Below are 27,935 nucleotides of genomic sequence, written 5' to 3' on the forward strand. Positions count from 1 at the left end.
TTGAAAACACAATGAGAAGCCCCTGCTATAACTTGCTGTCATTAGATCTTTGATATGCCCTTATCCAATTTGCTTATTCCCCGAATATGGCCATATTCCGAGCAGCTGTGTCCTAATTATGCTCCAATTTGGCATTTATATGTTATTTTGCATTGAGTTGGTTCAGCCATCTAGATAAAATCTTTGTTGCTTCAAATCTATATTTAAATCCAGTGTTTCTACTGTCTGCAAATTCCAAACCCATGTTTCAGTTTTTGAAATGTCACAGGTATTTAACTAAGTCATTTTCTAATCATATTCAAATAGGAAGCTTTAAAGGTCAACGAGGCATGCTCCTAACCTGAACACTACAGACACTTTCCCCCTCCTCACTCAAAAGTCATAGAAATTCACTCGAGAAATGTCAGTGATATTTATACTGCCAGGTTAAAGTGAAAGCCGAAATGCTAGAAAGTTCTCAAGGCAGCGAAGTCAGCCCCTGGAAACTTCCCTTGAATCACACCAGTAAATAGAACAGCCAGTTTCTGGGATTTATTGGGACATTTTGCTCTCCACTAAACGAGTCTGAAATGATCCAATTAACACTCTAGCGCTTTAACGATTTGCCAACTCCACTCAGAAAAAACGCAGTTCTTTTTGAAGGACAGTGAGCAGTTATCTGCACAGTCCAAAAGACGCTCAACACAGCAAACACTCACAGAGCACACTCAATCAGAGGTGTTAATCACAGGGATACAGTACTGGAGAATACTTATCATACTTATCAATACGGTATCATGCCAACAGTAATGATTGTAATGTAGTTCAGGCAATATGGGGGCTACTGCAGACAAACAGTAGCAGCACATCATTATCAGTTGTATAACAAAAGAGAACAATTTCCCCCAATGCAAAAACATGTGTTTTGCATTCAGCAGGAACCATGTCGTAGGCACCTGTTTTACGAAATAGTTAAATATCAGCAAGTAAAAATAAACTTGCAATTATCTTGTAGCTTTGTTTTCTTGGAAATAGCTTGTTTCAAGTGAGGTATACGGGTGCATCTGAAAAACAACTTAATATATTTAAGTACCAGGAAATCAAGTTCATAATACGTTTCTACCGTGTGTATTTATGTTGTATACAAAGCATTGTACAGCAATGTACACGTACAACCAGTGTGTTCTATTGCAGATTGTTATCTTTACAGTCCACAATCACTAAGAACATGTGTAAGATAACCACAAAAAAACTTTAAATATATACCATACATCATTATATTTAAGTAGAGTAACTAAAGCATGAAAAGGTGAAAAAAAATGTATTGGAATCTATACGTTCTTTGTTAAAAAATATGACATATGTCATGTCATTAATTTTCCTAATCATACTTTTACTTATGTACTATTTTTGATGCAGTACTTGAAAATGAAAATGTTTACAGTGTGGTTGCAGTTATTTTTCGCAAGTAAAACATCTGAATACTTTCCACCACAGGTTGTTTGTACTTTGACCCTTTATGCTGACAAGGAAAGATTCCAACCTCATAATTAATGGGAAAACATGTAAGAAACAACAGGGAGAGCGACTTTTGCGCAATCTTTCTCCCAGGATTGACACAGATGTGTGTACAGAGGTTAAAAAAACATAGTACAATTACAACATAGACAAGAGATATGAAAACAATCTATCCAGGTGGATGCAAATAAAGTTTCAGGCGCAGCAAACTAAAATATTGTAGGCATCCAGCTGGACAACGGTAAGAAACTACAGGCAATTAAATCCACAAAATAAGTGGCAATTTACTAATGCACGTCTATGTGCCCATATTGTGCTGGGAAAATGCATGTGGGTGCGTAGAAATGTTTGACAGAAAATGATTTGCATCCATTTCGGGTGAAGCAAGGTTCACTTACCACTGTTTACAAGTCACAAGTGACAACCCTTCTTTCTGTTAATTAGGAATAATGCATGTTTACAGCTTTGTTCTTATCCTGTTACATTATTAATGGGTGGTGTTCACTGAGAGGTTATTTTATTGCTAATTTGCGACTGTATGACACCAGAATCTGAAACCGTGCAGCAAATATTCGTCATTTCATAAAAAGCCTCGATTGGAAGAGCACTATTGTATGCAATTTCCTAAAGTTTATTGCGTGAGTACTTCTCCACGTCTGTATGTATGGTTTGTTCAGTGGCGAACCGTCAGGGCCTTCAAGGTATTCAGAGAATACCCTGGAACACTCAGAGAAAACAAACAAAAAATCGATTTAATTATATAAATAAAATGTAATAACATGTATATAAAATGAATAAATGAGAATCGTATCTGTGTTGTTGATCTGTAATATTACAGTGTTACATTGATTTGTTTGTCCTTCTCGGACCATGCACTACGCATTTCAATGGTTTTGTGTTAGAAAAGAAAGCAACCAATCAGATCTTGTTCTGGGTCTCTGGGTAGAATATCCTTCAACCAAGGTATTCTACATCCTTGATAGAATGCCCTGGCCGTTGCACTGAATGAGAGAGTACGTTTGGACTGACAGTTTGATCAACCAAACATATATTGATTTGTAGCCAATGGGCGTATTCTTTCAGAGTTTCCCTCGGTTCCAGGGTGCTCTAGAAGGCCCACTAGTTAACTGGCTCGAGGCAGAGGATCTAGATGAATGCGACGAAGCAATTCATGCCGTTTTATTGTTTTTAACGTTGAAATGAAAAGTGCAACAGGTGAAGATGAAGTTGTTGCGGAATTGTTGTGAGTACCCTTTTCAAGACGACAATTCAGTGAAAACACGGAAATTATAATGCCTCCAGGGGAGGGGGGTGGCGGCGGCGGGGGGTGTGTGTGTGTCTACAGAAGGTCCAATTGTGATAGACACGGTTCGCCACTGGGTTTGTTTAGTGTGTAACCTGCTGCGAAGATGTGCTTGTAGCCATCTGACTTGCTGCATTCATTAATAAGAAAGTCGAGTCGTGATAAGATCATCAAGACAACAGACGGAAAGGTTCATCTCGTTACACTCTCTGGACAAATTGCCTCCATCTTTTATGCTTCCATCACTTGCTTGTTAAAAGGAGCAGTTCTGAAAAGGGCTATTAGGTCTCATTAAATAAGGAAAGTAAATAGATGGAGGAGCAAGGTTTAAAATGGCAGCGGCTGACAAGTGTACAGAGCATGATAGCAGAGAAGAGAAAAACACTCGCCTCTTGTTTCCAGACCGTTTCCACAGGCTTCTGCCGGTCCAGATAATCCACGGCGAACAGACTCTGGAACCAAACTGCAGCTGTGCCACTTGTGTGTTCTCCAACTGCACGGAAACAGACAGACTGTGGGTTGACAGTGGGCTGCATTTGGAGCTTCATTTACACAGCAAGTTTTTTTTTTTTAGTCAGTTTATTGAACATGTCAGAAACAAAAACATACAGCAATAATATATATATATATATATTCTCTTTTTTCCTTTTTTTTTCTCACTCAAATTAATAATTATAACAAAGTACAAAAAACAAATAATAACAACAACAAAATAATGATAATAATTGTCAGATAGTCTCTGTCATGTTCAACAGGGGCAAGAAGAAGCTTAAAAAAACGTTTCTGGTCCTACCCCCTCTAACATATATTTTTATTATAAATAAAACATTAGGTCATCGTCATCAGCGACATGTTTGTCTTGTTAATTTGTTTTTTTACAAAACAATCAGAAAGAAATTACTTTTACAATTACAAGAAATAACAACACATTTGATTTTACAGGTCCTGTTCATAACCATTAATGATTTGGCTCCTAAATAATACTTTCAGTTTACGTGTAGATAGACTTGTACAATATTTCAGTGCATCATTACAGTTATTCAACAGACCAACACCTTTTGATGAGATGCAATGAAGTTTGGCATTTGTTCGTACGGGTGGTTTTTTGAAAATGCAGTTTCCTCTCAACATGTGCATGCTTTCTCTCCGTGTGAAAAGTCCCTGGATATTATGAGGTAATTGTTGATTTGCGGCTTTGAACATAATTTGAATAGTTTTATAGTCAACCAGGTCTATGAACAATTTATTTGTTGGTTCTCTGTACGTAGTTTTATGTATAACTCGTATGGCTCTTTTTTGCAGGATGAAGATAGGATGTGTATTTGTTTTATATGTGTTCCCCCAAACTTCCACACAATACATCATGTATGGAAGTATGAAGGAGCAGTACAGCATAAACAAAGAAGCTTGATTAATTAGGTATTTGGCTTTATTCAGAATTGCTATTGATTTGGACATTTTGGCTTTGATATAGCTTATAATGTGGTTTCCAACTTAATTTATTGTCTATGATTACTCCAAGGAATTTTATTTCCGATACTCTTTCTAATTGGACGCCATTTATAGTGAGTTTCTTCTCTGTATTAGTCGATCGATTCCCAAATATTTTGAGTTTGGTTTTGCTTGCGTTCAATGTTAATTTATTTTGGTCAAACCAGATCTTCATCCTGCTCAGTTCCTTCTCCATTGTGACCAATAGCTGTTCTAAATCGTCCCCACAGCAGAGTAGACTTGTGTCGTCTGCAAAAATAATGGTTTTAATTATTTTTGATACTTCACATATATTGTTAATATACAGAATAAATAGTAATGGCCCCAAGACAGAGCCCTGAGGCACCCCATATGTAACCTGCAGTAGTTGTGATGTATTGCTTTGTAGTTCAACGTACTGTTCCCTGGTATGTAGGTAGCTGGATAGCCATGATAATGCAACACCTCTAATGCCATATCTCTGTAGTTTTTTAATTAATAATTCATGGTCAACCGTGTCAAATGCTTTTTTAAGGTCCAGAAATATCCCTATTGCATATTCTTTCTTTTCTATTGCCTTAGTAATGTGTTCCATACATTCTATAACTGCAAATGATGTAGTTCTGTTTGCTCTGAAACCATATTGTTGTTCCTAGAGTATGTTATGTTTGGTGATGAAGTCATTTAGTCTTGTATAGTAGATTTTTTCCAGTTTTTTAGAAAACTGTGAGAGCAATGCAATTGGTCTATAGTTTGACAGTACATGTTTATCTCCAGATTTATGTATTGGTATGACTTTAGCAGTTTTCATTTTATTTGGAAATACACCGGTTTGTATTGACTGATTACAGATGTGAGTTAGTGGTTTGGCTATACATTCAATAATGTTTTTAACTGTATACATGTCAATATCATGACAGTCTGTAGACCTTTTACTCTTAAGTTTTTTAACTGTGTCAATCATTTCATTTTCATCAGTCTCTCTTAAGAATATAGTTTCCTTCACATATATATCTTTACTTTCAACACCATCACTACAACCAGTATATGGAATATCAGACAAGGACCAACATTGACAAAGTACTTATTGAAATCTTCGGCAACTGAGGTCATGTCATAAATTACTGTATCGTTTTTTGACAGAAAACTGTTTGGGTATTGTGCCTTTCCATTTCAAGTAAAGTAAAGTATGGCCCAATCTTGTTCTGTTTATTTTGGTTTATAATTCTAGATCTGCACCACATTCATGCAATGCAACCTTTATATAGGCAGGGAAAACTGCCATGTGTCATCACTGATGGTGCAATAAATGAAAAAAATGTTGCAATGTGTCTGAGCCACACTGCTGACGTAATTGGTTATCCGGAGGAAAAGGTGTGATACATTTTGGTGTTACTGAACTTGAATGTCTTTTCAATTTCACTGCCAGGAATAAAATGAACTGATAGATACTATTGGTAATTCATTCAAACTTTAAAACATATGTTTATAAACTCCTTATTATAATTTGATAATTCAAAGTCATAATTAACAATCTAGAAAGGCATCTTCATGACATGCATTGTTCCACTTTACTTCATTTCTCTGACAGCTGGAAAGATTTGAGTTTTGAATCCAACACTGTCCATTTAAAAATCAGGACTCGTGTCCAGAAGAGTTGAATCTGAATATTCACGAGGATAAAGTGTTCCTTTGTGTGTTGAGAACAGTGTCCCACTTCTTAAACTGTAAAACCCATTTTGGATCAGCTGGATATGCATATTCAGAAAGTTTAAAAACAGGTTGGCTTTTTTGAACTCATGAAAGATACATGGTATCAATAACAATGGTTATTGTTATTGATGTTATAACAATAACAATAACAACAACAATAACAATAACAATGTTATAACATGGTAACAATACTTTATAAACATATGATAATCCTAAGTAATATAATGTATTCCTGTAGAACTAATTAACAAAGAATGTTAGCACAACCCTAAATGTGTAAAGCAGTAAAATACAAATACACAAATTCATCAGTAGTATATAATCCCTCAAAGTTAAACATAGATATCTAAAGGAGTCCCATTCCAACATTAAATATGATAGCTTTTTATAGAAATGTAATTTTCAGTCGCTGCTGGGTGTTGTTAGCCTATCATTTCAGAGTTTTATTTAGATTTCCATATTTTAACCAATATGCAACATACATATTATTTTAATATAGTTTTAAACCAAAATGACGGTCTTTTGCTTTTTCATCACAGCTGTCATTCAATTCCTTTCCTAATAGGTGTGATTTAAAGATGATGATGTTATGTTGAAAGGTTTCCGAAATTGATGTATCTGACAATTTTTCTGAACAAGCACAAATATGCAGCAATGTTTAACAGTAGTTAGTTACGTTACACTATAAGCTGTGAGATAATGTATGTCAAAAGCTAAAGTATCCATCAAAAACAACCTTGAGTTGCAGTTATACTACTATACAGCAGACAAACTTATCCTTGGATAGGAAAGAAAAATGGTTTAAACAGTGTTTTTACCTATAGTCCAGACACACAGGAAGCGATTCACACTCTCTCTCCTCATACAGTGTGTCTGGGCACTCTTGACCTCCATTAGCAGACCTCTGAATGATGGTCCTGTATCGAGACTGTGTAGCAGCAGTGTCATTTCCTGTTGAACGTGGAACACAATCTTCACAAAAAGGCTGCATTAGGTGGCAGAGTAGTTGCACAGTTGTATTCAAATTAATGTTTTCCAGGAGGAAGAGAAAGGAATGAGACTAAAAGGCTGACTAGTGTTGTTTGGGACACTATATAAATGGTGACACAATATCAGCAGTGCAGTGTAAGGTCTTAAAGTTGGATTATTATCTGGCCCTGCTTCTGTGATGTCCTCCACTTCACTGCGGTCTGTTTTTGGACACACGGCAATGTAATGGCTTCATTTGGCTCACGCTCCAAGGCTCATTACACAACGCTAATTACTAAACATTGAAAATGGTGCAATTAAGACAGTGATTACATCATCAGTGCACCCAATGGACTAGAGCATATTTACAGAGACGAGATGCCTGCTCAATTCTTATTATTATTAAAAACAATTAAACCTTTTTTATTTTATTTCCATGATACTTACAGTACACATATTGAAACCCATTAAAAATCTATTTTCTTCTTCATGTGTCGGCCTAATGTAATGGACAGTTAACATTGTCATTTACACTTAAATGTGATTATTGAACACACTGGAGACGTCAAGGGAGAGCATATTTGTAAAGCGGCATTTTAGTATTTAGCAGCATTTAAATACTTGATAATGCTTGCCTCATATTCACAACAAATGTAAGTATATGCTGAATAACTTACTATTATTTTCATGTTAGATTAGTATGCCTATTACTTTTTTAATTTCTTCATCAATTGTTTGAGCTAAATAGTATTTTTAGTTTTATTAGGAAAACATATTTTTAATTTTGGAATAAATCAGTCAATCAATTGTAAGCCATCGCTATTGTATCAATTTACTGACACATAATCATACTATTTTTAGCTCTAATATTTGGTAACATACCAGTATGCAACTGTAAATATGTAATTGTTGTTGTGCTATTAACAGTACACTTAGGTTTTGATTTACTCTATTTTGAAGTACACTCTATATTTACCAGGGCCATACCCAATAGTTTGAAGCTTCATTAATTACAATGAAACCCTAATGTATGAATCAACGTTTAATGTTCCTTCTCTATTCATTCAGTTTAAACCCTGTGTGTCTGCACGGGTCATGAGGCTACACTAATGCTATTTGTATACTGTAAATGTGTAGGACTAAATTCCACTGGAGGCTGTTTCTGACTCCATTATCAATAAATAATGTGTTGTGAAGTTCAAACGTCATAATCGATTCATAAAAATACCTAATGATGCTACACAATTTTTTAACGTGACAACATTATCAGCTTCAATTCATATTCCCTGGTGTAAACATCATTGTTACCATGATCAGAAAACAAAGTGCTCCACTGCTTGTCACACACAAAGAGAGATAACCTGTATTTATGGTGCAGTCTAGAAGCAATTTAACAACACCATAAATCAAATGTATAAGATCACAATTTAACAATACATTTTTTTCTTTCAATTATTTTAGAGTGATAACGTCATCATATATCAGATCTGAAAGCTTCATTTGAAAAGCTAGAGCATTTGTGTTTAATAAGAACAAACAAAACATTTTTCAAAACATTTCAATACTTACCAATACTTATAGGAGGACTTTTATATTAGAATAGAAGAGTAATTTGTGTAAAAGTGTTGTTGTTGATGTGTTAGACAGGCATTACCAGGAGTTAATAGAAATGCATGAGGAGAGCTACCTGGCATACAGGTTGATGGGCAGGCCGTCCATTCGCTGAAGGGTGTAACAACGCAGTCTGTCTTGCAGGGGAGAAAACAGGGCCGGACGGTTTGTGGACGAGCAGAATCTGAGCACCTAAACATGCAGACAAACAGAGGTCTTAAATCCCCTTCACTCCCCAGGCGATACATGATAAATGTCCTGGGTCTCGCTGTTAACAGGACAGTGCAGTGAAACTACTGCCCTGTCCTTGACATCACACATCTCCCCACAGAAAACATAATTGATGACATGCCACCCCCCGCCCCGCCTGCACGCTCAGGAAAAAAGGAAGAAAAACATAAAAATGGCAGCTTTCACTCACATTCAGTTGATAACCAGAGCACAAAGAATGCCTTATGAAAAGAAGAATCCTCCCGCCATTCAAGCACACAACTAAAAGTATTTGTTTACTTGTAAAGCCAATTTATTTAAGGTTGCACACATAAACATGTTTATATTGATCAAAGAACAACATGTGTGGCTTGTGGACAAAATCATAGAGAATGATCCCCTGGTTAAAACTGATCTGATTGTAGTTCTCAATTGTAAACACATATCCCAGCCTTGTTGAACGAAGATGTTCCAACACATTTTGTTCTGTGATACAGGAATAGTTCATTTGCTAACATATATCTTAATATGATAATATGCCACTCATGTAGCTAAAGTAGAGGAAACCTGGTGAGTGCATTTATCTCTTCATATACACGCATAGTGCAGCCACAGAAGTATTTTGCTGTCACCAAGGAGACAGAGTGTTCTGGGAGGAAAATCAATCAACGTCCACAGCACGGCTGCTAATTAAACCTGAGGATATGCAAACGGTTTACCAATGAATCACTCCTGCTATACCAAGGACACTATAACCAGGTTTTAAAGAGCTCTTACCAGACCTCTACCAATTTTTTTGTCTCAAGATAGAAAATAATCACGTCTCTCTATTATAAGCTGCTATGTCTTGTGTTCCATATTGGTAATGGAGCTTTTGGCTGTGTTGTATTTGGCACGTTGTGCAAACATGAGGAGGTGTGGATTAATGCAGCTATGTTAAATCTTGAGCTTTGATGGGTTCATCAACAAGCAGAAGACATCCCCACCAACAACACACAGGAACACGCACAGCGACACACAGACAGCACAATTTTGTTTCAGAGTGAATGACTTTCTTTGCCCTGACAACCAGATCCAGGTCTCACTAGAGACCCAGCATCACACTAACCGCAGAGAGCCAGCATGCACGGGAATGAGATCAAAGTATGCCAAAGGAGGCATGATGCATAAAACCCCATCCTTTCTCAGATTCATCCCTCTTCTTCTCTCTCCCTCTTTGCAGAGATGCATGCCAGAGGGCATGGGAACGCGGCGGAGCAGCTGGGGGAATACTGTGCAGAATGCCAAGAAAGAGAGTCAGACCTACAGTGAGGCAGTGCAGTCTGACTGTGACAAGGTTGGGAACATTAAATGTCCCTCAGGAAGTCATGATAATTATATATGCAATCAAATATGAATCAATAAGAAGATATTCTGATTAATTATGCACATTTATATACATTTGTTTGGAAAAAGCCATTTCATTATGAAGGCAAATGAGTAAACACTGAAACTTATAATGTGTAATATCAAAAAGGGACATTAGTAAAGCAATGAATAGTTTTATGTCCAATCATTTCTATCAAATGCATGTCTTTTTTACTTTAACAGTTAAACAAATATGTGTATTCATATGAAACACTATGGCACCAATGTGGCCATAAGTCTTTTTAACCATGTGTTTAATACTAATTTAATTTAATTTACATAGCAACTTACAGCAGCATCGACACATCAATTAATTAACGTAAACAATGAATAATATTACATGTGTTTCTTATGATTTTTCCTTACTAATCTAATCAAATGTAAACAGTTATGTTCACAGCCACAGAAAGCCGTACAATAAGTATCAATGCAAAATACAACATGGTATTATAACCAAAGCTATAGTTAGTTATTTTAATTACTTTGTTGAAACAAAGGGGAGCGAAAATTATATTTCAAAATTAATATTATGTGATGACTGGGGGCTATAAACTAAAAACCAGATAGACCCACTAATTCACTGAGCCAGTGTGCCCATGGAGATTGTTGCTAAGAAGGAAATGCTTCTTTGTTTGCAGACAGAAATGACCCTTTTAAAGTATCAAAACATCCAACAGCTTCGCGTCGGGCCGAACCACGCCCCTTAGCTGTGATATAATGAGCATATACCACGGCCTGTCGTGAGCTATTGCTTAAATATATTCTGGGGCCATCTCCTTCTGATGGGAAGTATTTGGTAGTAATTATACAGTACACATTATTTTAGACATATTCTGAGATAAAGGGGGAATGACGCACTGGAAATGACGCTCCTGTTTATCCCTGTATGGTCCTTTTTCAGTCCATGTATCATAGTGTATCTGTCAACTGGAGAATTATCTTATCATATGAAGCGTGGGAAGTTATACAAGATATATGCTGTTCTATATGGACACCCTGATTATGTCTTCACACTGCACATTATGAAAAGAGAGCCGAAACGCCTGTTCTGGTGTAACTGAGTGAATAGTTATATATGCATCGGATGCTGTTCCATTAAATGGACACTGCAGTTATATATGAATAGCAAAGAAGTGATTGACTTCCCAGCGTACTGTACAGGTGAGATGTGTTGGTGGAGAAGAATTGACAGCATTCATTAAAGCCTCTGTGCTGGGAGATAGGACGTCCATAATCCACTTTATGGCCCTGTCAATAATATATTGCGCTAAAGAAGGGCAAACTTTGTGAATTATTTATAAATTCATCTTCCTGGTGTGGGCTCTAACATCATTACAGAGACAGCACAAAAGCCCTTATTAGTGTTTGATATTGTATCGCTGAAAGAGGAGTAGATAATGGTGGAGCATAAGCAAAATGGATCTCAGGTTCACAAAGAAATCCCAAACACAGGCAGAAAACCTAAATGAAGAGCTTAATGTACAAAACTCTGGGGATGTGTTTTCATAGTGCATCAAATCCTCTGGGTCATTTGTCAGTAAGTAAGAGCACACACAATATCTTTAAGGGAGACACTTCTGGAAACTATAATCATAAATGATTCTTCTTTGAAGAGAACTATGATCACATCTCAACTCCTCCCTCAGATTTCACAAAGCTCTTTTACTTCTCACTCATCATTTATTGTTTGTTTCTCTCGGGACCCATTTTCTAGTATCTAAAACAAGTAGCTGTGTTATATAAGTACAGAAGAAGAAAATATCCCGTTGCCAATCTGGCACAAGATAATGTTTTCGGGATTTGGAGACATCTGTTGAACTCTGCTTTATTCAGAGTAGGGAAACACTGGTTGTTGGTGGGCTGAAACTACATTGATCTACCATCAGTACATAGTTAAAAAAGAACACCTGCTCAATGCTTACAACAACTAGATCTGAAGTGACACAAAGTTTGTCGTGACAAAGGACACCGAGGAAAAAGTCAAGTGTTACAGTAATGCAAACACTGTGTGAGCAGACCGGCTCAACACCATCCCAAGGTAACAGGAGAAAAGAAGGAGAAGTTATTGATTCACCTCTCAACAGACCCTGAAAAACATGCCTGCAACGACATGCCCACCACATTAAGCTGTAAAGACACAGTGCTGCCCTCACCTCGTTCAAAAAATCATTGCATGTTTGAACGTATGTGCAAAAACTCGATAATATGCTAACGTATAGATGTGGAGAACATATACATTGCTGCAGGAATGAGTCCTAAACCCAGAAATGAGTTAGTATCGTAGCATTTGTGGGCTGCTTTGTCTCAAAGGCAGGCTCTGCAATAACAACAATAGGGTGTTAATACAGGCTTACACAATTTGTTATATGATTTATACTTTTTCTCATTTGAAATAAAGCGTGTCAGTAAACAGCCCACTTGGGAATTTTTGAAGGTGTCTTTAAAAAGGGAAGTTGCTAAGTGTCAAAAGCAGACCACGTGTCCACCTTTAGCTTAGCGGTGTTGATGAGAAGTAATACAACCACCATGTAGTGTGTTTATAGCATTACCGTACATCTAATGCTGTCGGGTTGCATTTACGCAAAAGTGTTGTTAATATGCGGAGATTATCCTGCTGAACAAACTGTGTTAGATCTCTACTTGCCACAGATCTTATTTTCTGCAATATTATAAAATCCATAACTAAATGTATTTTCCTCTAGGGAAGCCCTTGCAATGCACCACTCTATTGAAATAACACATTAGTAATTGGCTAAGGTCAGAGAGTTTACCTTTTACTTGTGACAGGTCCAACGTTCTTCTTTATGCAGCTGACTTTGCGGATCTGAACCCCCATGGCACAGGTGAGAGTCCCGTTCAGGAAGCTGGTTCCATTGAGGTCCATGGGGGAATCCTCAATACAGGGTCCCCACGCTGACGCCTCCCAATACAGCATCATACAAGGGTGGTCGTTGCAGACCCTCCACTCCTCCAGGGCTGGAGCTGCAGGACACCCCCTCCCCTCTGGGCACCGGAACACAGGACACAACCACAGAGTCACAGACATGAACACTAATGAGTGACTCTATAACTGCTGAGTATTTTAGGATTTTCCTGTGTTTACGAACAAGCTGCAACTGCTCATGCCCTTCTAAAAAAGCAGGATCATTATGCAGATTGCATGTGATTGGCACTGAATATAAAATACATTTCTTCTAAAGTAACAGGCTGCAGTTAGCAGCTGGAAGTCAAATGCTAATATTATCATTGACCGCTGGCTGCACAGCTACAAAACAAATGTGTGTCCGGGTTAGCTGAGCAGACACTTTACAAGTTACAACAAGTTTGTATAACAAATGAAAAGTGACAGTAAGGTTACTGTAACAGAATGAACAGGCAAATGCAAACACTTCCCACAATCCCACTGCTTTTTCTAGCCCCTGCTACTTGTATCCTGATCCATATATCTAGTCACGTTTCTAGTTTAGTCTAGTTTGAAAACATACTATACTGTTCTGTATTTAAACTCAAAATGGCTGTTCGATTGGCTTACACAGCAAAGTATCACCACAGTGAGACATTATAATCACCTCCTAAGTGACTCATACCTTCTCCATTTGTAGAAAGGTGACATCGCCAGTTCAATAGGATCATGCTGAGGTGAACGCTCACATGTAGTGTATAGAAGTAACAAATGTGCAAATATGTGGTAATTGAGCAGTCCTTTACTGTGGAAATAAGTCATTTGTAATGTAATGTGTTTTTAATGAAAACAAATGATCTGTGTTTGAAAATGTTTACTTTTTGTTTTATTTCATAGGTTTTTAAATCCTAATGTGTCATTTCAGATCTCACCCTTCTTTTTAATGTGTACGTATTGGGCGAAATAAAGTACTGTTTTATGATCAACTGATCACATCATCCAAAGGATTAACATATTGATGTGTCACATACTGTACACATTTATGTAAATGTGAGCGCAAAGACCACAAGTACACATTGGGTGGGGGGTATTTATTAACAATATACTTGGGACCACTTTGGTTGGGATCTGTCCAATCTACCTAGAGGTGAAACAAGGGACAGTTCTCTAGGAGTAGCATCAGAGGTGTCATCTGCAGAGGAGTAAGTGCACTAAAGTGAACTGTGACTCACAGAAGGGGCGAGGATGACTTTGTCACTGAACCAACTGTCTGTTTCCTATCCACCAGCTCTTCCACACTGACACGCAACATGTAGGCACATAAACCAAATTACAGCAAACATTCACACACACATGCCTCCGCCAGCAAGCAGATAGCCAGCAACATGCTATTAAACAACCCAGGGTGAAACACGGCTTAAGCTGCAAGATTCTTTCATCAGCTGCTCCTGCAGATAGGCGTTTGGTTACAGGGATTAATGGGTAGCAGCTAGCTGCAAAGATGCCAACGTTTGAAGTACAAAAAAAATACCGGCCAGAGAAAGACCCTGGGATAATGGATGGTCAACTCAAATGTCTTTAGGATGAAAAATGTCTAAATCGACAGAAATAAAAGCCAAAATAATCCCACTGTGTTGGTGAAGCACTCTTTGGCTCAATTCACTTTTATTTTTTGTTTGCCAAGTTAAACTTTAGGTTTCTTAGTTTTGACTCCTCCAAGTGGGAATTTATCATGGATCCTGCAATCTATTATCTGTACCACAGATGGTAATACAAAAAGAGTATGCCCCTGATTTAGCATTGCACTCCTGCCAAAATCTGCAGCCTACGTTAACCATAATGCAACATGACCAAAGGCAGTTCAGTTGGAGATGTAACCTAAAATTACATCATTAACTGCAATGTATTAGTATTACTTCCCATGAATTGTAGGGCGCTGTATTTTAGAGTTAGCGTCCCATTTGCGATGTCTGCTGTCAATTATGCAAGTTCGACTCCCAGGCACCCTTTCACCCTTATAACTCTAATTAAGGCGTTCTTTGGCTTGAATAATATCTTTAAAAAAAGAAAATGAGGTGAATAATTGATGGGGCTCCCCTTAAGTAATACACCTGTTTTGTCAACCAAGTTGTGCTCAAATATCCTGTTTAATCTTCCATGAGCAGTATAACTGTAGTGTAGATATTAAATGTAACTGAGAATTACTAAACGGCATGTAAAAATGTGTTCCTCTCCCACCTAAAGTCTTGTATTTTTCCGGTGGAAAAGGGTTTGAAAGAAACTGTGGAGAAGTTGCAGTACCGTTCCCTGGGATGGCCAGCACAGTGCGAGTGCGGCTCTGTCGACCCTCGGCTGTCTTGGTGGCACAGCTGTGTGAGCAGGGTAACCAGGACGACCAGGGGCCAACCACACAGTCTGCAGGACAGGCCACCTCGCAGGACACTGCTGTGGGGGGGTGGTCGTCTACACAGTGAGCAACGGGCACATCCTCCCCTGAGGAAGACAGGACAGATGCAATTGAGATGGGTTCCATATAAATCATGATTAGACCAGTTACACTACATGCATCTTGACTTTATCAGACAGCAATCAGAAAAGACTTCAAATCCTGATTCCGGTAAAGGATGCAAGGTTATATCAGAAGCACAGACATGTGTAACATTATAACAGATGTAACAGGCTAGGTCAAAATCTACATACAGTAGCAGTTGCCTAAAATACATATGTAAACTGAGTTGCAAAGATTAATAAATTGGTTGTCAATTTTTTAATTATCATCAGCTATAATAATCAGTTTGAGTTCAAAAGAGTACAAATTATCTGATTCCAGCTTCTTAAATGTGAATTGTGTCTGGTTTAAGGATATTAAAGTACGTCTTCTTGAGCTTGGCTGTCTGACATTTCAGAAACCCAACAATTAATCAAATAATCAGGAAGGAAATCAAATTAAACTGAATGTAAGCCCTACATATGAAAAAACTATGGACAAATGAATTGTGAACAAAATACACAAAACAACGAGAGAGGAGGTCGATTTTATTCTTAACACCTTGAAAAATATAGTGTAAATGGAGTTCACACAGAGTACTACTTCTCTGACATGTTCTGCTTGTCAAGGGTTTCAGTTGTTTACCATTTTCTGTCAGGGTAGAGGAATGTGCAGAGAGAGGTGTGCAGAGAGAGGTGTACAGAGAGAGGTGTGCAGTCGTGGCATGGAAATAGATGATGATGGGATCTCATTGTTGACACTGTAGCAATGTTGATGCCAGGCGTAAACATAATCAGGCTTACTCTAAATACAATCTAAATATGAAAACATGATAATGCAGGTGAGTAAGAGGCTTACTGAAGGTGGTTGTTATTAGTAACAAGTGTAAGACTCAAATATTACTATTTGAGTTTTTCTTCTATTTTGGAAGGGTTTGAAATGTACAAATAAACACATTTCCTTTCATTCACATCAAACTAAGGCAGGAATCCTTTTTGAGCGTTAGGAAAATTGTGTCAAACAAAAATAGAACTTCATTTTGTCTAAAGAAAATTATCAGGCCATCCAATTGGTATTCTGAGCTAGTTCTAAAAGCTATCCTTCAGCTTTCATCTTGCAGTCATGCTATTAAATATTTATCACAGCTTCCAGGATTGAAACAGCTACAGAAATGACAGAGCATTTTCTCCTTACTGTACTGCCGTGATAATGACTTAAACACTGAAATTAGATATTCCCACATTAATTCCCTTGGTAAAAAACAAAAACATCCCTTGTATTTTTGTCAGACTTGAACATATTTTTAGACAGTCTTTCTCTGCCCAACAGAGAATCAGATCAATTTCAGAAACATGGATGCCATCCTAATGTCAAAACAATGCCAGCAGCAGCAGAAGCATTGTTTTTGTATACACACTGCAGTATCATTAACTTGGATGAACTCTGCCACTACATCATGCTATATGGTTTAACAATAACAACCCCAGGGCAGATTTGTCATCAATTTCTCTTTTTTCTTTCTTCTCTGAGCGAGTACCCTTGATGCAGAGGAGGGCAGTGGAGAGAGCAAACGCTGGTGTCGCCTCATCAGACAGATGGGAAATACTCCCTTGGGGAGTTTGAAAACCTTTCACTCGTGAAGTTAAAGCGTCAGAGACGTCCAGCCATCAAAGTAACTGGTGTGTGTACAGCCAGAGATGTTAGTCTGCTTGAAGATGTGGGGAAGTCCCAAAAGGATAATGTGTGGGAAGCATTAGTCCTTTTGTAAGTAAGTAGACATAAGAATAACAACAGAAGAGCTGATGCATTTTGTGGAAGTGAGACTTTTTCGGAAGTACACGATGGAGTAAGTATTATAAAGTACAATAATAAATTACATGGAACATTTCCGGAAGTGAATAATCATTATAATTATACATCTCCAACTACACCAGCTGAGCAAAGTTCTGGAGGCAGCTGCACTTGAATATGAATGTTACTGATACTTTACATAATTATTTTGAGCTGGAAGTGAGATTTTTAGCTGTGGCAAATCTATTGTCTCTGCTCAGCATGGCTCCCACCAGGTTATTATTTCAGGTGTATAAAGCATGGACCCCTGAATGTGAGCATAAAAGAGAGTAATAGGAATTGCCAATTTGAAAATGTAATCTTAAATAAAACCTTTACTGTATCAAGGAATGCTTGAAGAATATTTCCAAGTGTACGCTAAGAACAGAGATGTCGAAACGATTATTTTCAGGTAGGATATCCAAATATAATCATAATTGAAGCCTTACTTTACCATTTATGTAACTCTGACAATAATTGTTTGCTGCAAATTTATACCATACAAATAAATGTAGCACAGTATTTTAAAATGAATTGTCAAATCAATGCCGTTCAAAAATACTGGTTCTAAAAAAATAGATCTAAATAGTATATTAAGAAAAAGCAACATGAGCTCCCAAGCAACACGTTTCATAATTCAGGACATAGCAGAAACAAACAAAAGAGACAAACATAAACACTTTATTTAAAGCACAATGACATGTTTGTACATTGGACAATGGCATATCCAAGGCTACTCAATGTGTGCTTTTTACATGTGAAATCCTCCAGGAAACATAGACTCCTATTTTTTTCAAAGCTATGAGATACAAACAATTCATATAGCCACTATTCCCTGAATGAGCTGCAAATTAAATGTCCATTTTAATTGTTTTTAATTAATACTCTGCATACAGAACAAAACACGATGGGTTCGTTCTCTTTCTCCCATTTGCAAACACATGGTAGCAGTTGTTAAGCCAAATAGCCGCTACAATACTGTTAAATGGATGTATTGTTTCAGCAAAACGCATTGCCAGAAGAAGAGCAGAAGGCAGCCAGAGCCTCACACAATAGTGCACAAAGGGGTGTGCAAGAATACAAACCCTATGTTTGTTCAGCTAAGCCTCCTTACTGAGGCAACATTATAGGAAGCTATTTTGATATACTGTATGTATATTAATACTTTTGGTGATCCATAAACCAATGTGCAAAAGACTATGCAGCGCTTATGTCATGCGAACAAATGTCAGGTTTCCTGCTCTCGGCTGTTTTTCAGGAATTATTTAGATGTATTATTGCCAACAGTGGAAAAATGAGTAATTATTAAACAAATGTTCTGCTTGAGAGTCACAAAGGACTAGCAAACAAAACTAACAAACGACTTGCCTAGAAACAGTGCCTAAAGAAAAATGGAATGAAAACATGACTCCTTATACACAACTGGTGTATTTGTGAGTGTGTGAGACTACATGTGTGTGGGGGGGGGGGGGGGGGGGGAAGGACTCTGCAAATAGATGGCTGCCCTAGGGGTCCTTTTGCATTATTAATACTGGGATCTGTAGTTGGGGCTCTTACTCAGATATAATACTGCATGCAATTTCAACATGATTCCCATTTTGCTCGCCCACCTACCAATTCATCTTCATCATTGTTAATATTCAGGTAGAAAAAATGCTCGCCTTTGCTTAAAAGTTCATAATCACACCACTTTTTAAGACAAAGCTGGCAGTGAAATAGGGAAATTGTAGAAAATCACTCTGACATCAAAGTAGCCTGGGTCACTAATTTCTGTTTTCGCCTGTCAATCATATAAGTTCAGTCTCACAGCAAAGTTTAGTGCTGCTTTCCTACAGTATATTCATAGAGTAATATTGACCAGTTGAGGCTGATGGTTACCATTCAGTGCTGCTGGGATATTGGGTTTACAAATGTCAGAGCCTCAGTATGTTTGGGAAGATTGGCCAACATGCATCTCTGTCAGCTGTCAGTCACAGGTGCACCCAATATGTTGGAGTCAGCATGCCCCGTGGTGTGTGCTTAGTGCTGGGAAATGGGACTGACTTCTACTGTTGGCTGTGCAGAGTGGGAGCTGTCAAAACAACTTCACCAAGCCTGAGGGCAGAAAATGCATCGGGTCGGGCGAACACAGCACTTTTTCTTTCTTTCTTTGAAGTAGTTTACAGCCCAATAACGTTAAGGGAATACAAAAAGCACCCATTAGCCTCTCTGTGTGAGATGCCATTTTATTTTATGGCAGTTTGCAACAATTGTCAAAGACAGCATGAGAGGCAAATCCCTAGCCACTTATGACACATATGAGAATAAGGGTGATAATTGTGTTTTTCTTAACATGAGTGTTCAATCTTTCTCCTGCCACCTGCCTTTGTAAACAGACAAATCAAATGCTAATGTGTATGCAGCTTAATTTGACTCATTGAAAAGTACGTATTCACAAGAATATTGCAAGGTTTATGCAAAATGTATTGAAATAATTTGGAAAATGCAATTGCAGTGAAATAGAAAAAGCAACAAAGCTACGAAAAATAACAAAAGAAGGATATTAAAAGCCTTATAATTAGAACAAAAGTACAATCCCCCATGGTATTAACATAATAATAGTCTCATTTACTGAGAGCCGAAAGATCTGAAAGAGTAAATAACACCATTTCATCCATACCTGAGGGGCTTTAGGAATTACCTCATGTATTTCCTGAGCAATAAAAGCCAGGCTGTGAGTGATAGAGGATATTTTCTGATTGCTTGAGCAGCCATAGATAATATTTTAAACCCCATCAGATAAACTTTGTCGGGAAAGTGCCGTCTCTCCCCCTTCAAAGGCATACACTTTCCCTGACAGCTTCAAAAGTTTTTTTTTAAGATTTGAAATGCAGAGTAGTTTTAGGCTGAGAAACTGGAAAATAAATGCTCACTCAATCAAGGAGTAAAGTGGAGAAAACACTCAATATCTCTTTGGCGCCTCTCTTTTCATTGAAGTTCACGGGCTTAAACGGTTCCTGCAGTTTTGTGTAAATATATTTTCACATCTACAAATTATTTTCACAGCTAACCATTTGTTTTTCTTTGGAATATCTTCATGAAATATCTAACAAATGCAGCTGCACACTGGGAGCATTGTGAACCCCATGCTCCAAGTGACTCAATACACACAATAAACTGAACCATTGAAAAAAGGTCAGCAGTTTTTATGTTCAGTGCAAAAGTGTGGTCCTAATGGAGCACCTTCTAAAGGACAGCGAACAATTGTTGTCAGCCAAGCCTGACCTTTCCACATGCGCCTGCCCTCAGAAATTCATGAGAGGAACTGAGAGCATTTATATTTATCGCAGGCTAAAATTGACAGCAAAGTGCCTGGTTAAGGATTTCAACATTCAGAATTCACCATTTCACATTGTGTTTGGTGGGGGGGACAGCCAATGTGAATCCCATCATTTAAGACGATTAGCTTTATTTATAGAGCAAATAAAAACAACTACAACTCATCTAAAAGGAAGTGGAAGACATAGTAGAACACAGAGAGCAAGCACAATGAAATGAAAAGCATACATTAAAGGCCATGTTAAAACACTTTGACTTCAAATCTAATTAAAGCTGCAAGCAGCGTTGAGCGGGTCTTCGACGCTCCGCAGGCTGTTGTCCGCACGTCGACGTGTGTGTCTAGGTGTCTCGAGGACTCGGCCGATGGAAAACGTGGGAAGTTTCAGGCCGATCGGACAATGTCTTTGAGTTACAGCAGTAACACAAACATTGTGTTTGACGGCGAGTGATCTGTCGCCATGGCAACGGAATTTGATGACCCCCCATAATACGCCTAGATGTGTTGAGGGCTGCATCGTTATGAAACCTGTGAAGTTTTGTGCCGTTTGGAGCATGTTAACTGGAGTTATGAGAAAACCGTGTTTCACGGTGACCATTTTGTTACCATAGCAACGACATTTGAAGAAATCTCAAAACTAATACATATATGTGTCGAGGGCTTGACGGTTAGCACACATGTGAAGTTTGGGGCCGTTTGGACGATTTTCCATTGAATTACGACAACACGGTTTTTTTTGGCGAGGGATGCGTTGCCATGGAAACGACATATGATGACATCCCATAATTTGCGTAGAGCTGTTAAGGGCCCGGACCATTAGCTATCATCTGAAGTCTGGTGCCGTTTGGACCATTTTCATAGGAGTAACAGCGACTACGTGTTTCATGGCGAGGGATCTGTTGCCATGGAAATGGCATATGATGACATCCCATAATGGACGGAGAACTGTTGAGGGCCAGACCACTAATGATAGTCTGAAGTCTGGTGCCGTTCGGACGATTTTCCATTGAATTATGACAACACCATATTTCATGGCGAGGGATCTGTCGCCATGGCAACGGCATATGATGACATATGGTTCCAGAACCTATTACACATCGCAATTTTCACCACTTCTGACGCGCGTGCAAAATTTGAGTTTTCACATATGTTGCGGGGGTGAAAAGTGTGCGCAAAGTGTTCAAATAATAATCATAACAAATAATCGGTCCGATATCAATAATGTGCTAGTCGCGTGGGCTACCTACTGTTATGACTTAGGCCACTTTTAATGGGCTTTTGCCCCTCGTTTTCCCTGTTTTTTTGGGCTTTGCTTGGTTATCGCTCGCTCTGCGAACGACTAAATTGATCATAACGATATCAATTATGCAAGTTGCAGTCACGTGACTCCGCCCACGTGACTGGGCTTGCGTGGCCTATCAGCCGTCATGATTTCCGAATCTTTTCTGTGCTTTTGCCGGTCGTTTTCCCTGTTTTTGGGTGTGTTTCGCTGCGCGACCGATTTCAATAGGGTCTTCGGCGACCTCTGGTCTCAGACCCTAATAAATATTCAGCCACTCTTGACCACACAGTGAGGTAAATGACTCCAGTGGTTACGATTTAAAACTCCACACGCTGGATGAATGGAGCATAAAGCAGACTTTACGTGAATAAGAGAACAAGCTGTGGCTGAAGATGCGGGACACTGAGCGACTGACTTATTTCGAGATTTCCTCTGAGAGACAGGGCAAGCCTACATGAGCTGGATTGCAAACAGGTTCTGTTTTCTGTTTATTCTTCCCAGAGAACTTTCCCTTCTGATCCATAAACAGCTCTGAACTCCAGCTGAATCATCTGTGACTCCTCTAAAACATAGCTTCAGACAAAGACAAGCCAACTGATTTGTTTGGAGGATTAGAAGGCAAGCTGCTTCTATACTAATATGTTGACACGCACACAAATCACAGATGCTTCCTGACATCATATCAGATTATGGTATACAATCCTTTTATCATTGCAGGATTGCCACTTCTTCCTCTCCTGTCTCTCGCTCCTCTCCACCTGTCTCATCTTGTCATCTTTTTCTTTGTAGCATTAGGAAGTGAAATTGATTGAAGCCAACAGGCCAACAGTGCCTGTGTATGCAGGCACTTTACTCTCCACTGTCAGTCTACACATCTCTGCCGTAGCAGCTCCAGACTCCCACAGCTCTTTCCAAAGAACTGTGAAACACTGTAACATGTTATTTAAAACTCTTCACAGAAATCCCACCACAGGGACATAAAGCTTAGAAGATAAAGCTATTACCAATCCACGGACAGTCGTTAGTTTAACTTAATTTTGAATGAAACTGTGGCTAAAAGTATCCAAGATGAGTGGGGTTTTAAAACACTTGTTTTAACAAACATTGGTTACAATTGAAACAGTGTATTCAGTTCAATCTGTAATTTTAATCCTTATACAATTCTAACTGTTTAAAGTTTTCAATTCTTTTTTTACTAAAATGATCTGTTCTATGTAATTTCTATGAGAATAATATGAATGCACTGAATGTTTGATACCTAATACCCACCAAATATGTCTGTAATTATTATTTCCCCAAAGTAATTAAAGAGGCCATTTTATGGTTTTTATGGTTTTCCTTTCCTGTAGTGTGTTATACAGGTTTTTGTGCATGTCCTTTTAAAGCAGCCCTTTCACAACTGAAAAATAGTTATTGTGGCATTCAGATTGTTCTGGTTTATATTTTGAGAATATGGTAGTTCTATTTCATCCTTACTGACCACCAGAGGTGGTGCTTAGCACTGAATATCTTCTGTCTCGCGCATGCGCAGGTCGAATATTTATATCAACAAAGTCACGTGTGACCTCATTTGACCCCGGAAGGCATAAGTTCCGGTGTTGTCAACGAGTTCAGTCCTTTTTCATCTTCTCGCTGCACAGGTTACTACTTTATGAGTAGAAGCCAAGCTAGATTATTGAAAATTCGATTCTAGCTCATCGCTACCTGTAGCCTTGTGATCGTCTCGATCGGAGCTACGGGCTAGAAAACGCTCGCCCTCCAAAGGCTGCGACAAGCTATCAGCCTCCCAAGGGAGGGGACCGCGGTGTTCACCGCTCGGACACCAGGAGCTCCGGACCGGTAAAGAGCGGACGCTCCTGCACGTCAGTCGGTGAGATCGCTACCATTTATTGCTGATTGTGCTATCTATTCTCAAGCTAATGAGATAATTGTGTCCAAGTTAGTCGAGTGCTCTCGCTTAAGCTAATTTGTTACTGCACTAGTGAAGAGAGCGTCTCCGCTCCCCTCTCACTAAACAGATTTGGTTCCTTACCTGTTCCATCCTCCAGTTAGCTGAGTGCTCTCGCTCAAGCTAGCTGTTACGGCACTAGTGAAGAGAGTGTCTTCGCTCCCCTCTCACGGCACACAATTGGTTCCTGTTCCATCCTCCAGTTAGCCGAGTGCTCTCGCTTGCTACAGCGCTAGAGAAGAGAGTGTTTCCGCTCCCCTCTCACTGCACACAGTTGGTTTAATACCCATTCCATCTTCAGTTAGCAGAGTGCTCTCGCTCAGGCTAACTCGCTACGGCGCTAGTGGAGAGAGTATTCCCGCTCTCTTCTCACGGCAGATATACCATTAACTGACTTCATTTTTCTCACCCTAGTTAGCAGAGTGCTCACGCTACAGTAACTACTATTGTGCTCACTCCCCTCCCCTCCCCTCCCCTAGCCGTATGGGCTGGCAGAGATATATCAGCTGTGGTGCGGGCAGCCATGGCAGCCCCCACTACGCAGGGACAGATTGTCTCAGGCGGGAGGGGGCGATCCTTCACCCACGCCCAGAGCGTGGGGCACTATGGGCCTGTCCCGTGAGTGGTACAATCTGAATTCAGTGGGACTCCCTCCGAAGGTGATAAACACTATTCAGAGTGCGAGAGCTTCCTCCACCAGGTCTCTTTACGACTGTAAGTGGAGGGTGTTTGAGGAGTGGTGCCTTCAAGAAGGACACATCTCTTTTCAATGTCCTGTCGGGGTGATTTTATCATTTCTACAGGACTTGATCAATAAACACAGAGCTTTCTCCACGATCAAGGTGTACCTGGCTGCTATTGCTGCATGCCATGTGGGCTTTGAGGGTAAGACGGCTAGCCAACATCCTTTGGTCTGCCGTTTTATGAAGGGAGCGCGCAGGCTCCTCCCTGTCTCCAGGTCGCTGGTGCCCTTATGGGACTTGGCAGTGGTTTTAAATGGGCTCAGAATGACCCCATTTGAACCCCTGGAAGGAGCTGACATGAAACATCTGTCACTCAAGACAGTGCTGTTACTGGCCCTGGCATCCGCCAAGCGGGTCAGCGATATTCATGCACTGTCTGTACATCCCTCATGCACTCAGTTCGCCCCAGGGCAAACGATTGTGTTGTTGAAGCCCAACCTTGCCTTTACACCAAAGGTGGTTGGTTCGTGTACTCCGATTGACATTGAGGCATTTCCTCCGCCGCTGGTTTCCTCCGGGGAACAGCAGCAGGATCTGTTGTGTCCAGTCCGTGCTTTACGCACATATATGGACAGATCAAAGGAGCTTCGTCTTAATGACCAACTCTTTGTGTCCTGGGCTAACCCTCACCAGGGCACCTTGTTGAGTCGGGACTCTACCTGTTAAGTTCTGGTTGGTTGGTGATTTTCGAGATAAGCTCGTCTGGCAATACGGGAGCTACAATTTCCCATAGTGAGACATCGAACGGAGTGTTATGAATGAGAACTATAGGTTACTTACATAACCCCAGTGCTCAGAGTAACATGAAGTGAGATGTCTCACCAGACGGCCCTCCTTGCTATGGTGAAGCGAGAAGAGGTGCTTATTTTGAATGACGCATGCGTCGTGGCGCAAGCTACTTATAGGGGGTGATTCCCTGACGTTGACGTCAAGATCACCAGCCAATCAGGATTGGCGTAATGAGATTGATGCTTCTGTTTGCTCCGCGATGAGGCGCATCCCATAGTGAGACATCTCACTTCATGTTACTCTGAGCACTGGGGTTACGTAAGTAACCTATAGATATTCAGTGCTATTCATAGAACCGTAGTTACATACGTAACTATCGTAATCATGTGAAGTGGCCGCCATGGTCAGTTATGTTTTGCTTTTGTGTTCTTTATTTAGCTGTTTGTATTAATTATTCACCCTGAGAGACTTAAGATGAGAGGAGAGTGGGAGAAGGCCAGGTCAAACGTATTTCAACTGTGTGCTGAACTGTTCCTTTTATATAGTATACAGTAAGATGTATATTTCATATATATATATATATATATATATAATATATGATAAAGGTTGTTTTGTGTTGATATTGGGAATATTTTGTTCTGCAGCTTTAAATAATCTCTGACCTTAAAAGTCTTTTTAAAACCTTGAACCTTTTAGCAGTAGCGAAGCATTTCTGCCTTTTTCCAACATTTCAGTATAACAAAGACAAATTGTACATCATCTCTTGTTGTGGCAAGGCTGAAAGGGAGAGCTTTCTGTCGAGTCTGGATGTAGGGACAGATAGCAAAATAGCAATTAGCGAGTGCTTTCTCAGAGGTCTACGGATGTTATATGTCAAGCAGAAAACAGAAGAGTAACTAAAGGCGTATTCTATGTTTATAAAATCTTAACCATAATCAGAAGTGCGCACTGAGATAAAATAATAATCATAGCAACTTGTCACAGTCTGATTCATCATTCATCTTAGTAAAGAAAACATTTGAAAAATAGTATACTTGTTAGGGTTTAGTAGGAGTTATGGGCATGAAGATGGTGCATTTTATTTGAAAATAATTAATTGAAACCATTAGCAGTCTCAAATCCTCAACACAACATCTGCTTCTTGCCAAACATCTTTCCTCATTAAAGTCATATTTTACCAGAGGAACTGTAAAAACAAACTACAAGATGCTTCATTTCTACAACAATATGTACTCATCAAATGATACAAAACAGCCATTTCATATTTTAAAATAAACTCAAAGTATAGTGTCCGAGTAGAAATGGAAAGCATGATTTGTTTAAATTAAATCTTAAGGATGGAAATAAAACAAGGTAATGACAGTGTTTTGGAATTGTATTGGACAACTTCAATTGGGGTTTAACAGGATACAGAACCAACTGTAAACAATAGTTCAAAGTAAGCGTTTAACTTGCATTACTTAACAATCTAGTCTTGACACCTATGTGACGTTTATGGGAAAAGAACTCGCCATGCTTGAAAGGTGAATCTAATAAACCAATTGAAGAAGCAAAATTAAATAACTTGTCAACAATCTCTAACAATAAATCCGCTGCAGATAATTTCATAAGCCTTTGCCTCAAACTCGCCAAAGCCTGAATTCTTGGTTGTCCTGTCAAAACTCATTAGACTCTCCTGTTTGCTAATAAATGTGGACCCTCCGCTGCCTTCCTGATAAACATACACATCATCCATTGTGACAGAATAATAAAACAGAGGCAAAAAAGAGTGCAATTAGGTTTATAATCTATGGAGATGAGCAATTAATGCCTGGTAGGAAGCTGTGATTCTGACTTTTAATCAGGCCAATATTTTCTGCGCCCATAAACTCGGTGATGGACCCTCATGAATATTGCGGGCCTCGTTAGCGCTGATGTTCCTATCACGCAACGCGAGGATACGTCTGAGCACAATGGATCAAATTATAACTGAGAGTACATGCATGACAGTGTTACTGATAACTTCACGTTCCTTTACCACAGCATTGATGATTTTACTTCTCTAGTCTAAATACTGTTGCAGTCTGTGGTTATCACCCTTTTAAAGTGACAGAAACAAACATGGAGCTATAATATTAATAATTTAATCAAAACCGAGGGAGACAAAAATCAATTTAGTCCGTCAGTAGAACAATATTTTGACTATACGAACGAATGGCATATGGCTAAGAGTTGAGCAGAAAATATTGATGACCTTTTAATGTGTAGGAAATACTTTTATTTTATGTGGTTTTTTAAATTATCTTCACTGCCGGAGAAGGTAAGAGAAAATTGATACCACTTTAATGTTATTTGTATACCAAGTGGTTAGCCTAGGTTGGTTTAGGTTAGCTTAGCATTGCAAAATACCGTAAACTAAGGGAAATAGCTAGCCTGGCTCTGTCAAAAGTAACAAAAGAAAAACTTGTGTTATTGTTGTCTCTGGACAACAAAGCAAACATATTTGCTTCCTGAAGAATCAATAATGTTCCTTTTGAT

The 27,935-nt window shown here is 39.0% G+C and overlaps 1 protein-coding gene across 1 annotated transcript in view; it reads right to left on the reverse strand.

Moving 5' to 3' along the window:
- thsd7ba (thrombospondin, type I, domain containing 7Ba) overlaps window positions 1-27,935 on the reverse strand; it is a 198,125-nt gene that overhangs the window by 103,373 nt on the left and 66,817 nt on the right. Inside the window, exons 8-12 of the mRNA XM_071207105.1 lie at window positions 15,384-15,575; window positions 12,952-13,183; window positions 8,640-8,755; window positions 6,802-6,934; window positions 3,190-3,293 (exon numbers count right to left, since the gene is read on the reverse strand). Coding sequence (XP_071063206.1) covers window positions 3,190-3,293; window positions 6,802-6,934; window positions 8,640-8,755; window positions 12,952-13,183; window positions 15,384-15,575 — 777 coding nt within the window. The remainder of the gene's footprint in view (window positions 1-3,189; window positions 3,294-6,801; window positions 6,935-8,639; window positions 8,756-12,951; window positions 13,184-15,383; window positions 15,576-27,935) is intronic.

The sequence above is a fragment of the Pseudochaenichthys georgianus genome, chromosome 21, assembly GCF_902827115.2.
Source record: "Pseudochaenichthys georgianus chromosome 21, fPseGeo1.2, whole genome shotgun sequence".
NCBI lineage: Eukaryota > Metazoa > Chordata > Actinopteri > Perciformes > Channichthyidae > Pseudochaenichthys > Pseudochaenichthys georgianus.